A 17912-nucleotide genomic window follows, 5' to 3' on the forward strand; every position below is an offset into this window, starting at 1 on the left:
ACATTTAACTATCCATCTGGCAATGCCTTGTTTGGATATTGGATTCCCTGTATGAGGTTTTTGGAAAGCAACAAACAGTTGTTTTGTTTTTCGAATTTGTTTGGTTCTATAAATGTAGTACATTAGTGCCCTTTTGATGTCTAATGTATGTAATGCTCTCTAAGCTACAGAATCTGGTTCTGGAAAGAACACTGGGAGTTCCACAGTTTGATTTAAATGGAACGGTGATATGACTTTAGGTAAGAATTTAGGATTTGTGCGTAGAACTACCTTATGTTTGTGTATTTGTACAAAGGGTTCTTGCATGGTAAAGGCTTGAATTTCACTTACTCTTCTGAGAGATGTGATAGCTATTAGAAAGGCTACTTTCCATGTTAAGTACTGTATCTCACATGAGTGCATGGGTTCAAATGGTGGACCCATGAGTCGTGTTAATACGATGTTGAGGTTCCACGAAGGAACTGGTGGTGTTCTTGGTGGAATAATCCTTTTCAGACCCTCCATAAATGCTTTTATGACTGGGATTCTGAATAATGACGTTGAGTGCGTAATTTGCAGATAAGCCGAAATTGCAGTTAGATGTATTTTAATGGATGAAAAAGCTAACTTGGATTTTTGTAAGTGTAGTAGGTAGCTTACAATGTTTTTAGCAGATGCGTGTAATGGTTGAATTTGGTTATTATGGCAGTAATAAACAAATCTTTTCCACTTATTTGCGTAGCAATGTCTTGTGGTTGGTTTCCTAGCTTGCTTTATGACCTCCATGCATTCCTGTGTAAGGTCTATGTGTCCGAATTCTAAGATTTCAGGAGCCAAATTGCTAGATTGAGCGATGTTGGATTCGGGTGTATGATCTGTTGTTTGTGTTGAGTTAACAGATCTGGTCTGTTTGGCAGTTTGATATGAGGCACTACTGAAAGGTCTAGTAGTGTTGTGTACCAAGGTTGTCGTACCCAAGTTGGTGCTATTAGTATGAGTTTGAGTTTGTTTTGACTCAATTTGTTTACTAGATACGGAAGAAGTGGGAGAGGGGGAAAAGCGTATGCAAATATCCCTGACCAACTCATCCATAACGCATTGCCTTGAGAGTGAGTCTGTGGGTACCTGGATGCGAAGTTTTGGCATTTTGCGTTTTCTTTTGTTGCAAATAGGTCTATTTGCGGTGTTCCCCATCTTTGGAATTAAGTTTTTAGTATTTGGGGATGAATTTCCCATTCGTGGATTTGTTGGTGATCCCGAGAGAGATTGTCGGCTAACTGATTTTGAATTCCTGGTATGAACTGCGCTATTAGGCAAATGTGGTTGTGAATCGCCCAATGCCATATCTTTTGAGCTAAGAGACACAATTGTGTCGAGTGTGTCCCTCCTTGTTTGTTCAGATAATACATTGTTGTCATGTTGTCTGTTTTAACAAGAATGTGTTTGTGGGTTATTATTGGTTGAAATGCTTTCAACGCTAGAAATACTGCTAGTAGTTCTAAGTGATTTATGTGAAACTGTCTCTGCTGAGTGTCCCATTGTCCTTGGATGCTGTGTTAGTTGAGGTGTGCTCCCCACCCTACCATGGAAGCATCCGTTGTGATTACGTATTGAGGCACTGGGTCTTGGAAAGGCCGCACTTTGTTTAAATTTATAGTATTCCACCATTGAAGCGAGGTGTATGTTTGGCGGTCTATCAACACTAGATCTTGAAGTTGACCCTGTGGTTGTGACCATTGTGATGCTAGGCACTGTTGTAAGGGCCGCATGTGTAACCTTGGTTTGGGACAATGGCTATGCATGAGGACATCATGCCTAGCAGTTTCATTACTAATTTTACCTGGAATCTTTGGTTTGGGTGCATGGCCTGTATTACGTTTTGGAATGCCTGTACCCTTTGTGGACTTGGAGTGGCCATCCTTTTTTTTCTGTTGATTGTTGCTCCTAAGTACTGTTGTATTTGACACGGCTGTAGGTGTGATTTGTTGTAGCTGAGTGAGAACCCTAGCTTGTGAAGGGTTTCTATTACATACTTTGTGTGTTGTTAACACCGTTCTTGCGTATTGGTTTTGATTAACCAATCGTCAAGGTACGGGAACACATGTATTTGCTGTCTTCTGATATGGGCTGCCACTACGGCAAGGAATTTTGTAAAAAATCTTGGCGCTGTTGTTATTCCGAATGGCAACACTTTGAACTGGTAATGTACTCCTTGGATTACAAACCTCAAGTATTTTCTGTGGGAAGGATGTATAGGTATATGGAAATACGCATCTTTGAGGTCTAGTGTTGTCATGTAGTCTTGTTGTTTGAGCAATGGGATCACATCTTGCAGTGTCACCATGTGAAAAAGATCTGATTTGATGTAAATGTTTAGTGTTCTGAGATCTAGGATGGGTCTTAGAGTTTTGTCTTTTTTGGGTATGAGAAAGTACAGGGAGTAAACTCCCGTTCCTTTTTGATGAATTGGTACTAGTTCTATTGCATCTTTTTGCAACAACGCTTGTACCTCCAGTTGTAATAGATCCATGTGTTGTTTGGACATGTTGTGTGTTTTCGGTGGGACATTTGGAAGGAATTGTAGGAATTCTATGCAATAACCATGTTGGACAATGGCTAGGACCCACGTGTCTGTTGTTATTTCCTCCCAGTTTTTGTAAAATGTTGTTAGTCTCCCCCCCACTGGTGTTGGGGATTTGTGACACTGAAGTCACTGTTTATTTTGCGGTGTCTTGGGATTTTGGAACTTCCCTCTAGTTTTAGGGAACTGCCCCCCTCTGTATTGTCCCCGAAAACTTCCCCTCTGATACTGGCTCTGGTATGTGGGTCTTGTTTGTTAGGTTGAGGGTTCTGTGTTTTGTCCTCAAAACCCCCCTCTAAACTGTGTTTTTTGAAATGTGCCTCTGCTCTGTGGGGAGTAGAGTGCGCCCATGGCTTTGGCCGTATCTGTGTCCTTTTTAAGTTTCTCGATAGCAGTGTCCACCTCCGGTCCAAACAACTGCTGTCCATTAAAAGGCATATTCAGCACCGCTTGTTGAATTTCCGGCTTGAATCCTGAGGTGCGTAGCCATGCGTGTCTCCGTATGGTGACGGCTGTATTTACAGTCCTAGCAGCTGTGTCTGCTGCATCCATTGCCGACCGTATCTGGTTGTTAGAGATACTTTGGCATTCCTCCACCACTTGTTGTGCCCTCTTTTGGAACTCTTTGGGTAGATGTTCTATGAAATGTTGCATTTCGCCCCAATGAGCTCTATCATATCTAGCCAGCAAGGCCTGTGAATTTGCAATGCGCCATTGGTTGGCTGCTTGTGCCGCGACCCTTTTCCCCGCTGCGTCGAACTTGCGACTTTCCTTGTCGGGTGGTGGTGCGTCTCCCGGGGTGTGTGAGTTCGCTCTTTTGCGAGCTGCCCCTACTACCACTGAGTCCGGTGTCAATTGCTGCGTGATGTACACAGGGTCTGTTGGTGGAGGTTTGTACTGTACTTTGAGTGTTTCAGCATTCCCGGTAACAAAGGGAGACTCTGGTACTAGCTATGTGTGGCCGACAGAGTATTAAACAAAAAGTCATCTTCAATTGGTTCTGCGTGCAGGGTGACGTTGTGAAACGCGGCTGCTCTTGACACCACCTGTGTATAGGCGGTACTGTCCTCAGGTGGTGATGGTCTCGCTGGATAACAGTCTGGACTGTTATCTGATACTGGCGCATCATAAAGATCCCATGCATCAGGATCATCGTGACTCATTCCTGTATGAGTTGGAGACTGCATCATTGGTGGAGTGACTACCGGTGATGGTTGTGGTGAGTGCTGTGGTGATGGTGGCAGAGCTATTTGTTTTGCCACCTTTGCTGGTGGTTGCTTGTCTTTCTCTTGGAAGGCAAGTTTCCTTTTAATTCGGATTGGAGGAAGAGTACTGATTTTTCCTGTTTACTTTTGAATGTGGAGCCTTCTTTGAGTGTAATCTGGCTCCCCTGCCTCTAGCGCCTGTCCAAATCTGTGTCCTTGCGTCTGTGAGAATAGGCCCCGTTCCTCAGTGTAGGAACTTGGTTTCGGCTCCGAGGCCGGATGTTTCGGTATCGAAACCTTTTCGACCGTCTTTTTCGGCTCCGAAGGCACTGTTTTGCCTTTCGGTGTTCCGATATCTCGGTGCCGACTCGTTTCGGTGCCGCTCTCTCGATGTCAAGATTGCTCTGACCCGGTGTCTCGGTGTCGAGCCTGTTCTGTGCCGGTTTCTTGACCGTAGTCGGATGACTTCGACACGTGCGTGCCCTTTTTCGGTGCCGATGGCCGGTCACCTGATTTTCGAGTTAAGCCATGGCCTGCTGGCGGTGGCGTCCCCTGGGCTTTTATGTACATTCCATGAGTTTTGGGCAGGGGTGTTTTACTCACGGTTTTCGGTGTCGGTTCGGTTTCGGCCTCGTCCGAGTGCGAATCCGCGATGGAGAAGGTTTCTTCTTCCTCCAAATGTTGTTGTCCTGCCGGCGCCGACGCCATTTGAAGTCTTCTTGCTCTCCGGTCTCTTAGCATTTTCCTCGACCGAAACGCTCGACAGGCCTCACAGGTATCCTCTTTGTATATACACATTTACTCCATTGCATGGGCACCTCTAGTATCCTTACTTTAACAACTCCTACCTCACCCTCTGCGGGGTAAACAATCTAAGATGGAGTCGACGCCCATGCGCAATGGAGCCGAAAGGGAGGAGTCACTGACTCGAAAAGACTTCTTCGAAGAAAAACAACTTGTAACACTACGAGCCCAACACTAGATGGCAGGAACAGTGCACAGCATGTGTATCTGCAGCTACAAATGCCATTGAACATATATATATATATATATATATATATATATATATATATATATATATATATATATATATATATTTCAATAATTGTAAACATGCACAGCCTGCAGACGCAACAGAGATGATGAATAGCACAATAGGAAATAAAAGTACGAAACTGATTACCTGTAGTCCTGAATCTGTTCTTGAATCTCTGGCAACACAGAATCCTGAGCTTCTGAGAAAGCACCCCGTACATCTTCTGAGTTGCGCATTTTACACTCTGAAGCCAATGATGGCAAAAATAACAAGAGAACAACAAGATGATTATTTAAGGGTATTTATGTGGGTAGGAGAAAATAGATAAATGTACTAAACAGAAAGGACAAGATACTAAAACAAGCAATAAAGAGGAGGAAAGTAATGTACAATTACTGGGAACGAAAGTCAAAAGAAATGTCATTCAAAATATTTAACCTCTTCATTTTTTGCTTGATATAGACAATGTGGTATTCTCAACCCCACAAAAGAACCTTAACATCCAAAGCATGGGACATGCATAATTATTTAGCATCTGTATGGTGAATAGTCTGGCACAGCAGACCTTTAGGTAGTCTGGAGATATCGCTGCGGTCCAGGGTGTCATTCGCTTTTAAGGAATATGTGATGAGTACCTGGGAAGCTACCGTTCGCTTTAACAGGTGTTGATTTTTACGTTCCCCAGTTTATCATTTGAAAACACTGACCCATCACAAGTGCTATTACACAAACTGTTATGAATATATAGTGAAAAGGATGGCTGCTTCAGAGGTTCTCTTTTTTTTTATTGAGAGGAATACATTAAATTAAAGACTGAAATCCAAATATTGGACAGTTCAAGGCAACATAAATTAATTACATAAATCAGTATATTATATCAGGACCAAATACATCGCTAGAGAATATATTCTCCACAAAAATCAAAACATCGAATTGAGCATCAAGTAATCTCTCATACTTACCTAGATACAATCAAATTTCACAGTAGATTCTCTAACCTTAGCTTTGTGGAGCTGCAATTCATATGCCTACATTATTTCCTTCCACCATTCTTCATATGTGGGCGAAGAATCAGATTTCCATTTCTTTGAGATCATTAATCTAGCAATGGTCAAGGCGTAATCTGTAACCCCTAAGCCTAGCACCATCATTTTTGGAGTAATTATTGAGCCAGTAGATTGCATAATGGATATCTGCATCAAAACCAAAGACTTGAATGGTATAAGTTTGGAGCATGTAACGAATATGTGAACATTATCAACAGCTGCCACTGGGCAGCGTGGACAGCTACAGTCTCTATTGTATCGTTTACAGAAGTTAGTAGGGCTAATATATAAATCAAACAAAGTACAGTAAGTCTGACCTCTCAGTCTAGTAGGAGTAATGACCCTGCAAAAACGTGCGAGGATGCTAGACAACTCTTGCTCCGAAACCACCTAGTCTAAGATAGTGGACCACTTGTCTGCCCATAATCCTATTTCCCTTCCGGAGTACTGAATTAAACATCTATACCTATTAGAAATGCTAGATGGATGGTCCCCAAAAAATCAATTGTGTGAAGTCCCGCTGGGCCAGAGGGGTTGAGATACTGATGATCCGATTCAGTAAAGAGGTTTGAATCTGTAGGCATTTGATAAGGTCATTGCGGTGTATAGCAAATTCTGCCTGTAGGTCTGAAAATGAATTGACCCCAAACTCATCCATCAAGTCACCTAGCCACCTAATTCCCACTTGGCTCCAAGTGCCAAAATAAGGGGAAGTGAATCATTCAGGACTACATGGGGTATCGCCGATGGTCTCCATGGGTGCCATTATTTAAGCCCCCCACCCGAGAGAAATTTCAGGATTTCACTGAGACTGGTGATAACCAGCCAAGGGAGAAACTGCCTCAGACACGACAAGCCCCACAATTACTGCATCCGATGAAACAGGTACAAACACAGGGCCCATTGTAAATTCTGTTGCACTTAATCCTTTACAGATATTACTACCAGGAGTGATAAGGATGTTTCGGGTCTTGCTGACTCTCCTGCCACTTCATTCACCTCCATACCTAGAGATCCCGGTCATTTCATGATATACCCTAATGCCAGCCCACTCTCCAACAGTTTCACAAGGGATCCCAAACCTCTGTATTACTACTCATAAGAGCAGTACGATAATGGTAGGAATAACAGATGCCTTAGCGAAGCCTTCTGTAAAGAATGTCTCAGGTGACAGAGAACCTCTACCCAATTTTGAAGCAAGTGTATTGGCTTCAGAGAACAAGAGATCACTGCAGCCTTTGCATTCCTTACCTTCCAATACCTGAGGAAGGTGGGGAGAGAAGCAGATGCCGGCAACCGGTCCAGGTCAATCAGACACTACTGTTTTTCATGGGCCCAGAGTTACTGGGGGTACTAAAGGTGTTCATTCTCTCCCCACAAGACACAGTCTACCTAATATGCTGAGCTATACTCTTGAAGACACAGAGAGATGCAAGACATGTACTCAGAGAGAGTTATATATTTTGTCTAAGTCTAACACTCAGGAAAAAGAGGTCAGGAGGTGCCAGCACAAAGCTCACTTTAACTTTAATGCCTCTGTAATATCCTGAGTTATGGGTGAAAACAGTCGGCCAATATCTGATCCTTCCTATGTGGCTCCAAATGAGGGAAGAAGGGCCGTGATTGGCTCAGATAAGGCTCCACAATATGATGTACCTTTGGCTGCTACATGCACTTGCATACATATCCAAGGCAGAGGAATCAAAGGAAAATTCCACCCTCTCCTCAACCTCAGTAAATTTGAAATCTATTCTCAAGACTATATTAAAAGACATTTGTGCTGTTAAGAACAGTCAATCGACACAAGCACATAAATGTGGGAATCTGATGCTGGAAGTCTCGTCTTTTGAGCAACAATTTGGTGAATTTGTGGACACCAATAAAGCTATTGAAACTAAGATAAAGATGTTGGAGCGCCTTGAGACCCTATGGGTGGTTAGCCGTGCTCTACAAACCTCTGACTGATTGAAACCATATGCTGTTATTACATTAATATTTGACTAACAAGAAGGAAGTGCAGGAGAAAGTATATGAAATCTTTGCCACATTTCAAGTTTTAGGTGGGTACAAATTTTGTAAGTCGAAGACTGAAATAATTTGCAGCAATTGTTTGAAAGAAAATGTGTCATCAGAATTCTGGTGAAGTGTGCATAGCTGACCAAAACATTTTTTGTTTTTTCGATTTTATATTGAAGATGTCGAAGAACTATATGATATAAATTACAAACTCTGTTTAAGCAAAGTCAAGGGCTTGATAACTAGGTGGATGTCACTCCCTTTAAAGCTTCTTGGTAGGGCAGCATTAATAAAAATGGCAGGTCTCCTCTTGTTAAATTTTCCAATGTTTTATTTGCCATGGTTCCATGTGGTTATATTCTCATTGTTTAAGAAAGCTGATTCTATGTTTTCATCCTTTTTATTAGCTAAAATGAGACATAAACTAGCACTAGATACTTTATATAGGAGTACTATTACTGAGGAAGGAGGACTGGCTTTGCCAAGGATAAAATCCTATTACTTTTCATAATATGTTTTTAGGTTTAGGATAATTTGCACTTAGCATTATCTTCAGAATGATTTGTTATATATGATGATGATAGAAAATCAAATCTGATATCCTTCAAGATTCACCAAATCCCCCACAAAAGGTGACATATAAATAAGTCTTTGCAAGGTTTTTTTTCCAAAGGAAAGATGCAATTTTATTTTTTATTTTTTTATTTAGAGATTATGCTATCCCTTATGTGAACTCAGAAACTTATTCGGATAAGACAGAGTGGGATGGGGGCGCCACTATGGACTCTGCGATGGTCTTCAGATGAAAAACTAATGGCTTTGTGCAGTTAGCTGTGTTCTTTTGATGAATGACAAATGGAGAATTTGGGAAGAGAGCCACTAATCAGGGATAGCAAAATGTGGCTGTAATGGTCCTATAGAGCTCTTCATGGCTTATTGCGATTAGACCCTATAAATATATCCGATAGAATGGAGGTATTTGAAAGTTTAATTAATCTTCCCCAGAAGAAAGAATTGGGGTTTTGGGATAGATATTTGTCCACCAAGCATCTAAGAGAAAAAGAGATGTTATTAATAAGAATATTTGCAGAAAAAAAAAAATGGAATTGAATTTTACAACATTAAGAGTGGCAAGCTTTCACAAAGGTTTCCAAATGGGTGATTTATAGAACCCTTCAACTGTTTAATAGAATAAATAAGGAGTGCCCCAATAAGTGTTTTAGGTGTGATTTATCAGGAGGTTAAGAATGGTCTCATATTATTTGGCAGTGTCGAACATTGGATGTATTTTGGGGTAGTATTTTTAGATTTTTGGAAAATCAGCTACGGATTCACATTCCTGAAAACCCTGTGCTGGCACTTCTACAGTATTGCCGTATGGCAGAGGTATGGATAAGGCATCAGAAATTTACATTTTTTTATGTTAGTGGCACGATCACTGCTCCTACAGAAGTGGAGGTCTAAGCTGTTTCCCCAGTTTTCATGATTGACTTAGTAAAATGTAGAAGGCAAGGGAAAGAGAGAGTGAGTTCTCTACCCATTTGGGCTCCTTCGGAAAATTCTGTAACTATGGTCTCTCTTCTTAGTAAGCTAAGGGAACTGGATGGTGGATAATTTTTCTTTTTTATGTGGGGTGGGAAGTATATTGTTCTAAAGATGTTTGATTATTTGTTTGGGAAAGTTCTGTGGGTATCCAAGCGTTATATTAGTGTTGGTTATATTTTATTTTTGACATTAATGAATTGTATGATGTTGGATTCTGTACTATGCCTCAGATCAAAAAGTTAAAAAAAATTGAACTTTTTAAAAAGATGTTTTGAGTGAAGAAGGTGTTGGCAATGGAGAGCAGAGGAAAGAGATTCTACGGAGAGGGTTTTTACATAGGCTATAATCTCACAGAAGGTAGGACGTCAGCAAGGTCTTTGAGAAACAGCGGTTTGACTTACGACCACTGAAAGATGTAGCACACAGGGGTGAGTATCAGATGAAAGTAGGCTTGGTGGTATTGATGTGCCATTGGGATACTGAGCATTTTTGTTTAACTGATGAAGAGGTTGATGGCATTGTACTTGTCTATGGAGTGTGATATTTGAGGGTCAGACAGAGGTTGATGCAGTACTTAAAAGAGCTTTCTGATTTTGTTGGCAGCTTTACTAATTATCAATTCACACTACTTGGCTTTGACTAATGTGATGAGCTGTCTATATGCTGCACAGATAGACTTTAGCAATGCAAGGTCATCTGTGTTCTGTTCTTCAATTGTCTTTCTGGTGAATGGGTTGTTTTTTTATTGTTTATTTCCAGCTCCAGAATTAATGCTGGTGCCAAGTCTGCTGATCTGGCCCATAGCCAAACACCCTTCACAGTTGCCACTGAAAGCTTTATAAGCTCCAAACTGTCTCACCTGACACATTTGTATGGTCCCTTCAAGAATGGGAAAAGCTAGCTTTCACCAGCTATTGGGATCCTGGCAATGACGAAAAAGGAACTATGACACCATATTCTACCTATGCTAGAACCGAGAATCTGCTCAGGCTTCCCTTGCTTAGAGATTTGTATCCATGACATTCTACACAGAGGCAAGCTCTCCTTTTATTCCATAACATTTGGGCATATGTCACCCACTCAGAGGTTTGCTCAAAGAGTCTTCAGAACCATGTTCAGTTGTTACTGACCTTTATCAGCATAGTGGCAGTACATTATTTGAAATGGGGAGGGGCTCTGCTCCCGCAACTCAAAGTAGTAATATGTTCCCAATTAATTTCTAAACTTTCCAAAGATCAAGATGTCCGCTGTTGTCCAGTGTACAGAAGACTGCTAATGTTTGGTAAACATTTATGACTACCAATATATGAATGCTATTGTTGGGTCTTTCTGGCTTAAACACCAACTCTAAATTCTCAAAGGAGGAAAAAGATTATAAGATGAGGAGGGAGGCAGCACAAAAATAGGAAGACCATAATGGTTGCAGAATCCCCGATTGTGCTAAAAGTCTAAAGCGGTGAATTCATTTTGCACATGAATAAAAGAAAGTTAGGACCTTTTTTCGCAGACTGAGGGGAGGGCTGCATTCTGTACAAACGTCAAAATAATAACAAATATAAGCTGAGGTCAAGAGTAATTAAGCAATTTGGGCAAAAACCAGGGTACACACCATTATCTACTAATAATCCATTACACAATAAAATATTGAAAGATTTATGGTGCGAAAGCCACCATGGTGAAAATGTAAAACTGAGAACAAACAATAAACATATAATGATTAAAACAAGCAATGGGATCAACAATTTCCATTAAAAATAGTATAGTTAATTTTAACTGTTGTAAGGACGTTCAACAGGGAACATATTTTCCTTACAATACAAACCAGTCTGTAGCATGTCAATGCGACCAATCTGTCCTTCTAGCTTAATATAATCATCTGACTGATTCAAGGGGCAAAAGCAAACCAAGTACATTGCTTTATAGACAGGGTAGACATAATTTCTTCTTTTAATTCATTAGTTGCCAAAACTGCTCTACTTTGCGCCGATCTTAACAGTAAACAATTATATAATTCTTGTGTTCTCAAACTTTTATTATATTTAATAAATATTCTTGTTATGTGGCACTGCTTTTCATTTATAAATACAGCACATAAATCTTTACATTTAAGCATCAGAGTACAAAACATACTGGAGGAGTGCACAGTTTTAGAGACTGAGGTAAAAGTATGGTTTTCAAAGCATCAGTGCTTGTATTATACTTTCTAATACTGAGGCGGAATCTTTTTTTTTTTTTTTTTTTAACCGTGCTCAGAATTTCCAAGGGGTCTTCTTCATGATAGAATCAAGCAGTGTGCTGTTCTGTACCTGGGTAGCACCTCTGAGAAGGTGATCTTGCATTCCGAAGCCCTCAAAGCACAATCTTTTCACAAAAAAGTGATCTGATGATCATCACTATAAGCAGTTTTATTTTGAGGTGATATATGTGAAGTAATACCACAGGATCCATTTTCTCAAAGTGGGCTACAGCCTCCTCGAAGGCTGTTTTCCTACCACTAAGATATTTGGGCCTTAAATGCTGCCAAGAACAATGGCAATGCTACTCATATGAATAACAAGTTACTTCCCTTCTGTCGTGATCTTTCTGGTGGATATTGTATATAGCCACAGACTCGTCACCTTTACAATATTTCCCCAGGTGCCAGATAGCATTCGGATGTTTTTCATAGCAGTGCTCCCATGTGCTGTCATGTGGTTCAGTGTGGCTCTGTGTCGGCTTCGTTCCACTGCAGAAATTAAGGAGCAAAGTTGCATATAAGCGGCATATCTGAAAGCAGATGTTAGCTCCTTGCTGCACTCTTTCACATCCTCAGACGCAGAGCACAAAACAAATGTTAGCATGAGTATTCATATTTCTATCTTGAGACCTTTTCAGATGGTAAAAAGAGACCACTCCACAGAACATGGAGGAGTGAGGGTAGAGAGAAATCTGTGAATAGATCAAATGTCTACTAGAAAGAGGATTATTAAAGTTAAGTAACAAGTTCTTCTGCTGGACACTTCTAATCCAAACTACTCAGCTTTAGGATACATACCAAAGCACTACCTCAAAAACATGTAGGGTCAGTAGAGTGGGCTCAAACTACAAAACCTTCCTGGACTGAACAGGCCAAATGCACGTACTGTCTGATCTGGCTGTCAAGGCACTAGGCGAAGCTCAGGTTGTAGCTGACAGATGTCAAGAGCAGGCACGCTGCGTGGAAATGCAATGGTGGCAGCTCTTATTCTTGAGAGAGCTGAGGCGGGGCAAAGATTTCGCAAGAATGATCAATCACATAATGAGGATAGGTTCTCAGGAGTTTCAGAAAGAAGGCACTCCAAGTCCTCAAAACCAGTTTGTGCAGAAAAGTGGTGGTGTAGGGCAGTTGCACCAAGACAGCAACAAAAACAAGATAAAGTCACTGCAAAGAGGAAGACAACTTTTGAGGTCAGAAGACTCAACAAGCAGCTGCGCATCGACTCAAATGAGAGTACATATGAAGTAAGTCAAGACCAAGTTAAGGTCTCACTGTGGCATCATAAACAGTGTTTGAGGGCATATGTGCGTGTGAAACATTTAATAAACCACATCACAACAGATGATTCAATCAAGGACAGTTGGGTCAGCAAATACAGAAAGACCTTAAGGGACGACAAAGAACCTGTAATAGTGCTCATGCAAGACTTTGCTGGACCAATGACAAAATAAGCAAAACATCTGACAGTTTGGCTTGTAAGTGGTCTGTCTTACAGCATAAATGTCATAAATGGGCTTTACAGATGGACGCTTGGCAGCAAGGATGACATCCACAGGTTCGGGCTGTATATCAAACAGTCAACTGCCGCAGCTTCATCTCCACGCATAGAGGTGTGTAATGCGCAGGTTCAGGTGCGGAACCCTGCCCAGCCACTGCGACAGAAGATACTCCCAAAGTCGTAGTCTGATCGAAGAACAGATCCTCATGCCCAGAAGGTCCAGGTACCACACTCTCCTGGCTCAATCCGAACCCACATGGATGACAGAACTGGTTGCTCCTGATCTTCTTCAGACCTTGGGGTTGGAAAAGCAGAGGCGGAAAAGGCATACAAGAACCCTGTATCCCACTCCAACTAGAATGCATTGTAAGGAGTTTTCTTGGGGCTAACAAAATGCAAAAGGTTTGATCCTCACATTTTTGATGGTGGTGAAAAGATCTCGTCAGGGTTACACCCTCTGTCAGAAGATGCCCTGTGCCCCCTTGAAATGCAAGCACCATTCAAAATCTGCTAGGCACTACAGATGAGCTTGTCTGCCCTGGCTTTCAAAGGTCCCGCAAAGTGGTTCATGATCAAGGAGATTCCAACACCAGCTGTCCTTTTGGTACAGGGCCTTGTATCCCACTTTGCCTTTTTTATTGAAATACTCACATAGGTGGTGTTGTCCATAAGAATCTGCACTGTAGCAGATTCAGAGTGCAACCTTGGTTGAGCTGACGCAGCTTCGGGGTAGGACTTCGGCATTCTTCGTCACAGGCGTCAATGATGGACTTAATTTGGTTCCTGAGCCGGTGTGGAATTCTGCACCGGAGTCAGTGCTGAACCCGAGACAGGTCCAGGGTATCTGGATGACAACAAGGATGGCCCAGCAAGTGGTAATCCGAATGAGGGCCCCAGCGGACACTTGGGGCCAAAAGGCGTGCCAGATTGAGCAGGAAATGGGACACATATGCAGCATGGATGGCCTCCTTACAGGCCTTTACCTGTTGTGGAGCGTCAATGGCCCAGGGAACACAGGGCGCATTTGAATTAGCTGCAGAATCAGCTCCTCAACTGGGAATTGGGAGCGAGATCGACTGGCAGTTTAATGCCATCACAACTCCTCTTTAGAGAGTGTTGGGCTGGGAGTCAAATCTCACTTCGTCTTCTGTTGTTTTCTGCTTGGACTTCGACTTACCAGAGGACTTCAACCGTGAGGATTTCTTGCAGGAGCAAATCCAGGCCCTTGACTTGCATCAAGGGCATAACTAACGGAAGGCAGTGACTTCTTCCTGAGATATGCAACATACAGTTTAGCAGTCCTAGAATGCCTTCAGGTCAACGAGGGGGCACTTGGAGTCCTATCAGGAGCCCACACACCAAAGAGGTCTCTTCTGCAGGTCAAAGACTAACATCTGTTTTCTGCAGTCAGAGCATGCTTTAAAGCTTGTAGTTTTTGGAGGGTTCCTGTTCCCTTAATCAGTAAACTTAGTTTGAAAATAGTTTTGAGCCCAACAAAAGTGAGAGAGGAACTCTGGATCCACCCTGGAAGACACAGATAGAGTTAAACTGACATTAGCACGAAGGGGTGGCACTTACATGTAAAACCGCTCAGTCACTATTGAGGAGAATGAAGCCAATCAATGTAGAGCCGCATGGCACCACCTACTGGAACATAGGGGAACTGCTATGAGATACTTACGGATGTAGTCTGGTACCTGGGAAGATGTATAAAAGTGAATGAAAGAAGTATCCTTCAGTAAATGATGAAGCTAAAATCTTGAATCCACAAGTCATCCACATGGGATGCAACATCACAGAGTAAATCCTCATCACTGATGTCTTGAATGGGAAAAGTTGTACAGGCAATAACTGTAAAGTTAAATACAGCTGAGCAACTGGTCTTATCATCAAATTCATTGTTGACCTAGAGTCCTGTAGACATGGAATAGCCTCCAAATATACATATGGTATCTTTCTTCTGTTGTTTCCATCTTATCCTGTCACTTCGGAGACCATGTCAGAAAAGGAAAGGCAGCTGCTAAAAATTATGTATGATCTTAGTAACCATGAATGCAAAGTATACTGAGAAACGTTCAGACTGCACAATGCAAGAACAAACACTTTAATATGTATGAGACTGATTACGCAAAATGTAAAGATGTTAACATAGAACACACACTAATGCCTTACCCAAGTCTGCTAACAAGGGCTCTGGGACCTTCACTCGTAAAGGCTGAAAAAAGCATAAAATGATTAATAATTAGTGCAATATCATGCTCTGAATGTGAAAACAAAAGACCTAACATATGCATGCAGGTTCAATGGTACTTAATGAATTACAATACAATACTGACAGTGGGCCCACCAGATGTGGTAGTTTCTCCAGCTACCGAAGCACCTGTAGACATCTGTCGCTTTGCTGTTTTTCTCCAATTCTCTTCTTTATGTGACTGGTACGATTCACCAGTCTGAGCCCACCCCCCCCCCCCCCACAAATGCTCAATAACTTTTTCATGCCCCATGACGCAATCTCTGTTTCACCCACCAAAAGAGAGAAACTAAAGGCAAGTTCTGTCTTTGCTGGCCAACCTCAAGACTTCAGAAACTTCACCCTCCCAAAGCCACTGGTGGATATTTAAGTGACAGGGCCATCATAACTGTCCAGCTATTCCCGTGAATTCCCAGTCTGTCACAAGAATTTCACTGCATGGTTTAAGACTGGGTGAAAGGAGTTGTGGCAAGTATGGTGCTCATGCAGTGATGGCACTCTCACCCATCACTGCGTTTCAGAGTACACTGTATCACAGGATCACGATGATTCAGGGAGAATAAATCATGCCCCATTCTTAAATGGTCACCTCCATATCTACAACCCAGATAATGATGCCCATCTTCCACAAATAACTCTGTCAATACAGCAGTCGTCCTACAACTTTATTATTAATGTGACTGCTTTTCAACAGCAAGTATTCAAAATAGAATTTGCGTTTCTTAGAAGGAATAATCTGCATTTATGATAAACTTGGAGCAAAACACTTCAGCCTCGCTATTACTGATACCTTGCTGTTACTTCACAAAAGGGTGCCGTATCAGGTCGAATTTGTGCACTTGGTCATTAATCGTTGCAGAAACTTTGTCCATTGCACTGATGGACCATACTCTACCTACCATCCCCCCCAATGCTAAGTGTAGGGACACTGCAATTTCCACACCTGAACTATGCTTAGGAGGGCAGCTAGTAGGAGATGGGTAACCAACCTTCTTAGTGAAACGGTCATGGGGTAAGGGCCTGGGTGACCCAACAGCACCACCATTGGCTCCAGAGGGAGTGTAGTGTTCATCAAGTACATCCAATCAGAAATTGTGGATATGGGTACACAACTACCACATTACCACGTGTAAAATAGTGTTGCACTCTCCACAACCCTTCCAGTACATATCCTGGATGCCAAACATTTTGTTTATTCTTGTGGGGGTGAGGTACCACCATGTGAGTAGTTTGACATAATGTCTACTTCTAAGTACCCTTAAATTGTTTCTGGAGTCAGCAGGAAGAAGAAAAAAAAACTTCATGCATAACACTAAATGTATAAAAGTGTACGGACGGACCATCTGCTCTGCTTTCAGCAGTCTACTGCTAGGTACCTCCTAAGGTACTCTAGTCAACTGTGTGTGGGTGAGGGGAAGAGATTTGTGTACCAGACCCCAGCTTTGAAATACTCAGCAGCTTGCCAGCATTACTGTTCAAGGCGATAGTTACAGAATACATTAAATCACTGCCATTCCCTTTAAGAGTAATTAACACAAATAGAGGTAAATAAGCAAGTAAAGTCAACTACTTTGGCAACCAATCAGTTTTTGTGGCATTGTTACCCCAATAAGCAACTGCTGTGACTGTGCTCAGGAATATAACAAAAACAAACACATTGCTGATTAAACCAACCTCTTTTAGATACTGTTCATTTAAAATACACTGAAAACTCTTGTGAGTGAAAATACTCTTTTTTTTAAATTATTCAGTATACCCTTTGGGTCTTTCAAAAGACCTTGACGCTAGTTTACCATGACAAAATAAAGTGCCTTTCTTTGCTCGGTAAACCAACTAATAAACATCTGCTAAAGATGTGGTAGATATCTAGGACACTCCGAACTAAGGAGAAGTTCAAGGGTGAGTTCAGGCTGATTGCACCAATTACAGAGATAATAGATAAAGGGTGCAGTATGCTTTTTTTTTTTTTTTTAATAACATTGTCTACATGTATAAAGCAAACCAAATTAATTTCTCGTGATTGAAGACACACCAGACACCACCTCTTTTAACAATTATTATTAAAAGCAGGCACTGACAAATGAAAGCTAAAAGTGGGCAGTATTTGCGTAAGTTGCCTTTTGCTTGCCCTGTGGTTTTGAGTTAAAACTGACTGAAGCCCTTAAATGGCTATGGGGACTAGGGGCCAGATGTAGGAAGCTCTTTACACGTCTCAAACAGCAAATTTTGCTGTTTGCGACATGCAAAAGGCACATCGCGATGCACAAACCCAGTTTTGCAATTCGGTAACCTGGTACCGAATCGCAAAACGGGTATGCGACTCGCAATTAGGAAGGAGTGTTCCCTTTCTAATAGCGACTCGTAGTGCGATGTAGGACTGGTTTGTGACCACACACACGGTCGCAAACCAATCGCAGTTAGAACCCATTGCAAATGGGTGCTAACCCATTCGCAAAAGGGAAGGGGTCCCCATTGTGAATGTCAATGTCAATATTTTTTCAGAGCAGGCAGTGGTCCTA

General features: G+C 41.8%; 1 protein-coding gene across 3 annotated transcripts in view; it reads right to left on the reverse strand.

Moving 5' to 3' along the window:
- ARHGEF11 (Rho guanine nucleotide exchange factor 11) overlaps positions 1 to 17912 on the reverse strand; it is a 787362-nt gene that overhangs the window by 398752 nt on the left and 370698 nt on the right. For all 3 annotated transcript variants that reach the window (XM_069217872.1, XM_069217873.1, XM_069217871.1), the window contains exons 15-16: positions 15315 to 15357; positions 4949 to 5045 (exon numbers count right to left, since the gene is read on the reverse strand). In XM_069217872.1, coding sequence (XP_069073973.1) covers positions 4949 to 5045; positions 15315 to 15357 — 140 coding nt within the window. The remainder of the gene's footprint in view (positions 1 to 4948; positions 5046 to 15314; positions 15358 to 17912) is intronic.

The sequence above is a fragment of the Pleurodeles waltl genome, chromosome 12 (assembly GCF_031143425.1).
Source record: "Pleurodeles waltl isolate 20211129_DDA chromosome 12, aPleWal1.hap1.20221129, whole genome shotgun sequence".
NCBI lineage: Eukaryota > Metazoa > Chordata > Amphibia > Caudata > Salamandridae > Pleurodeles > Pleurodeles waltl.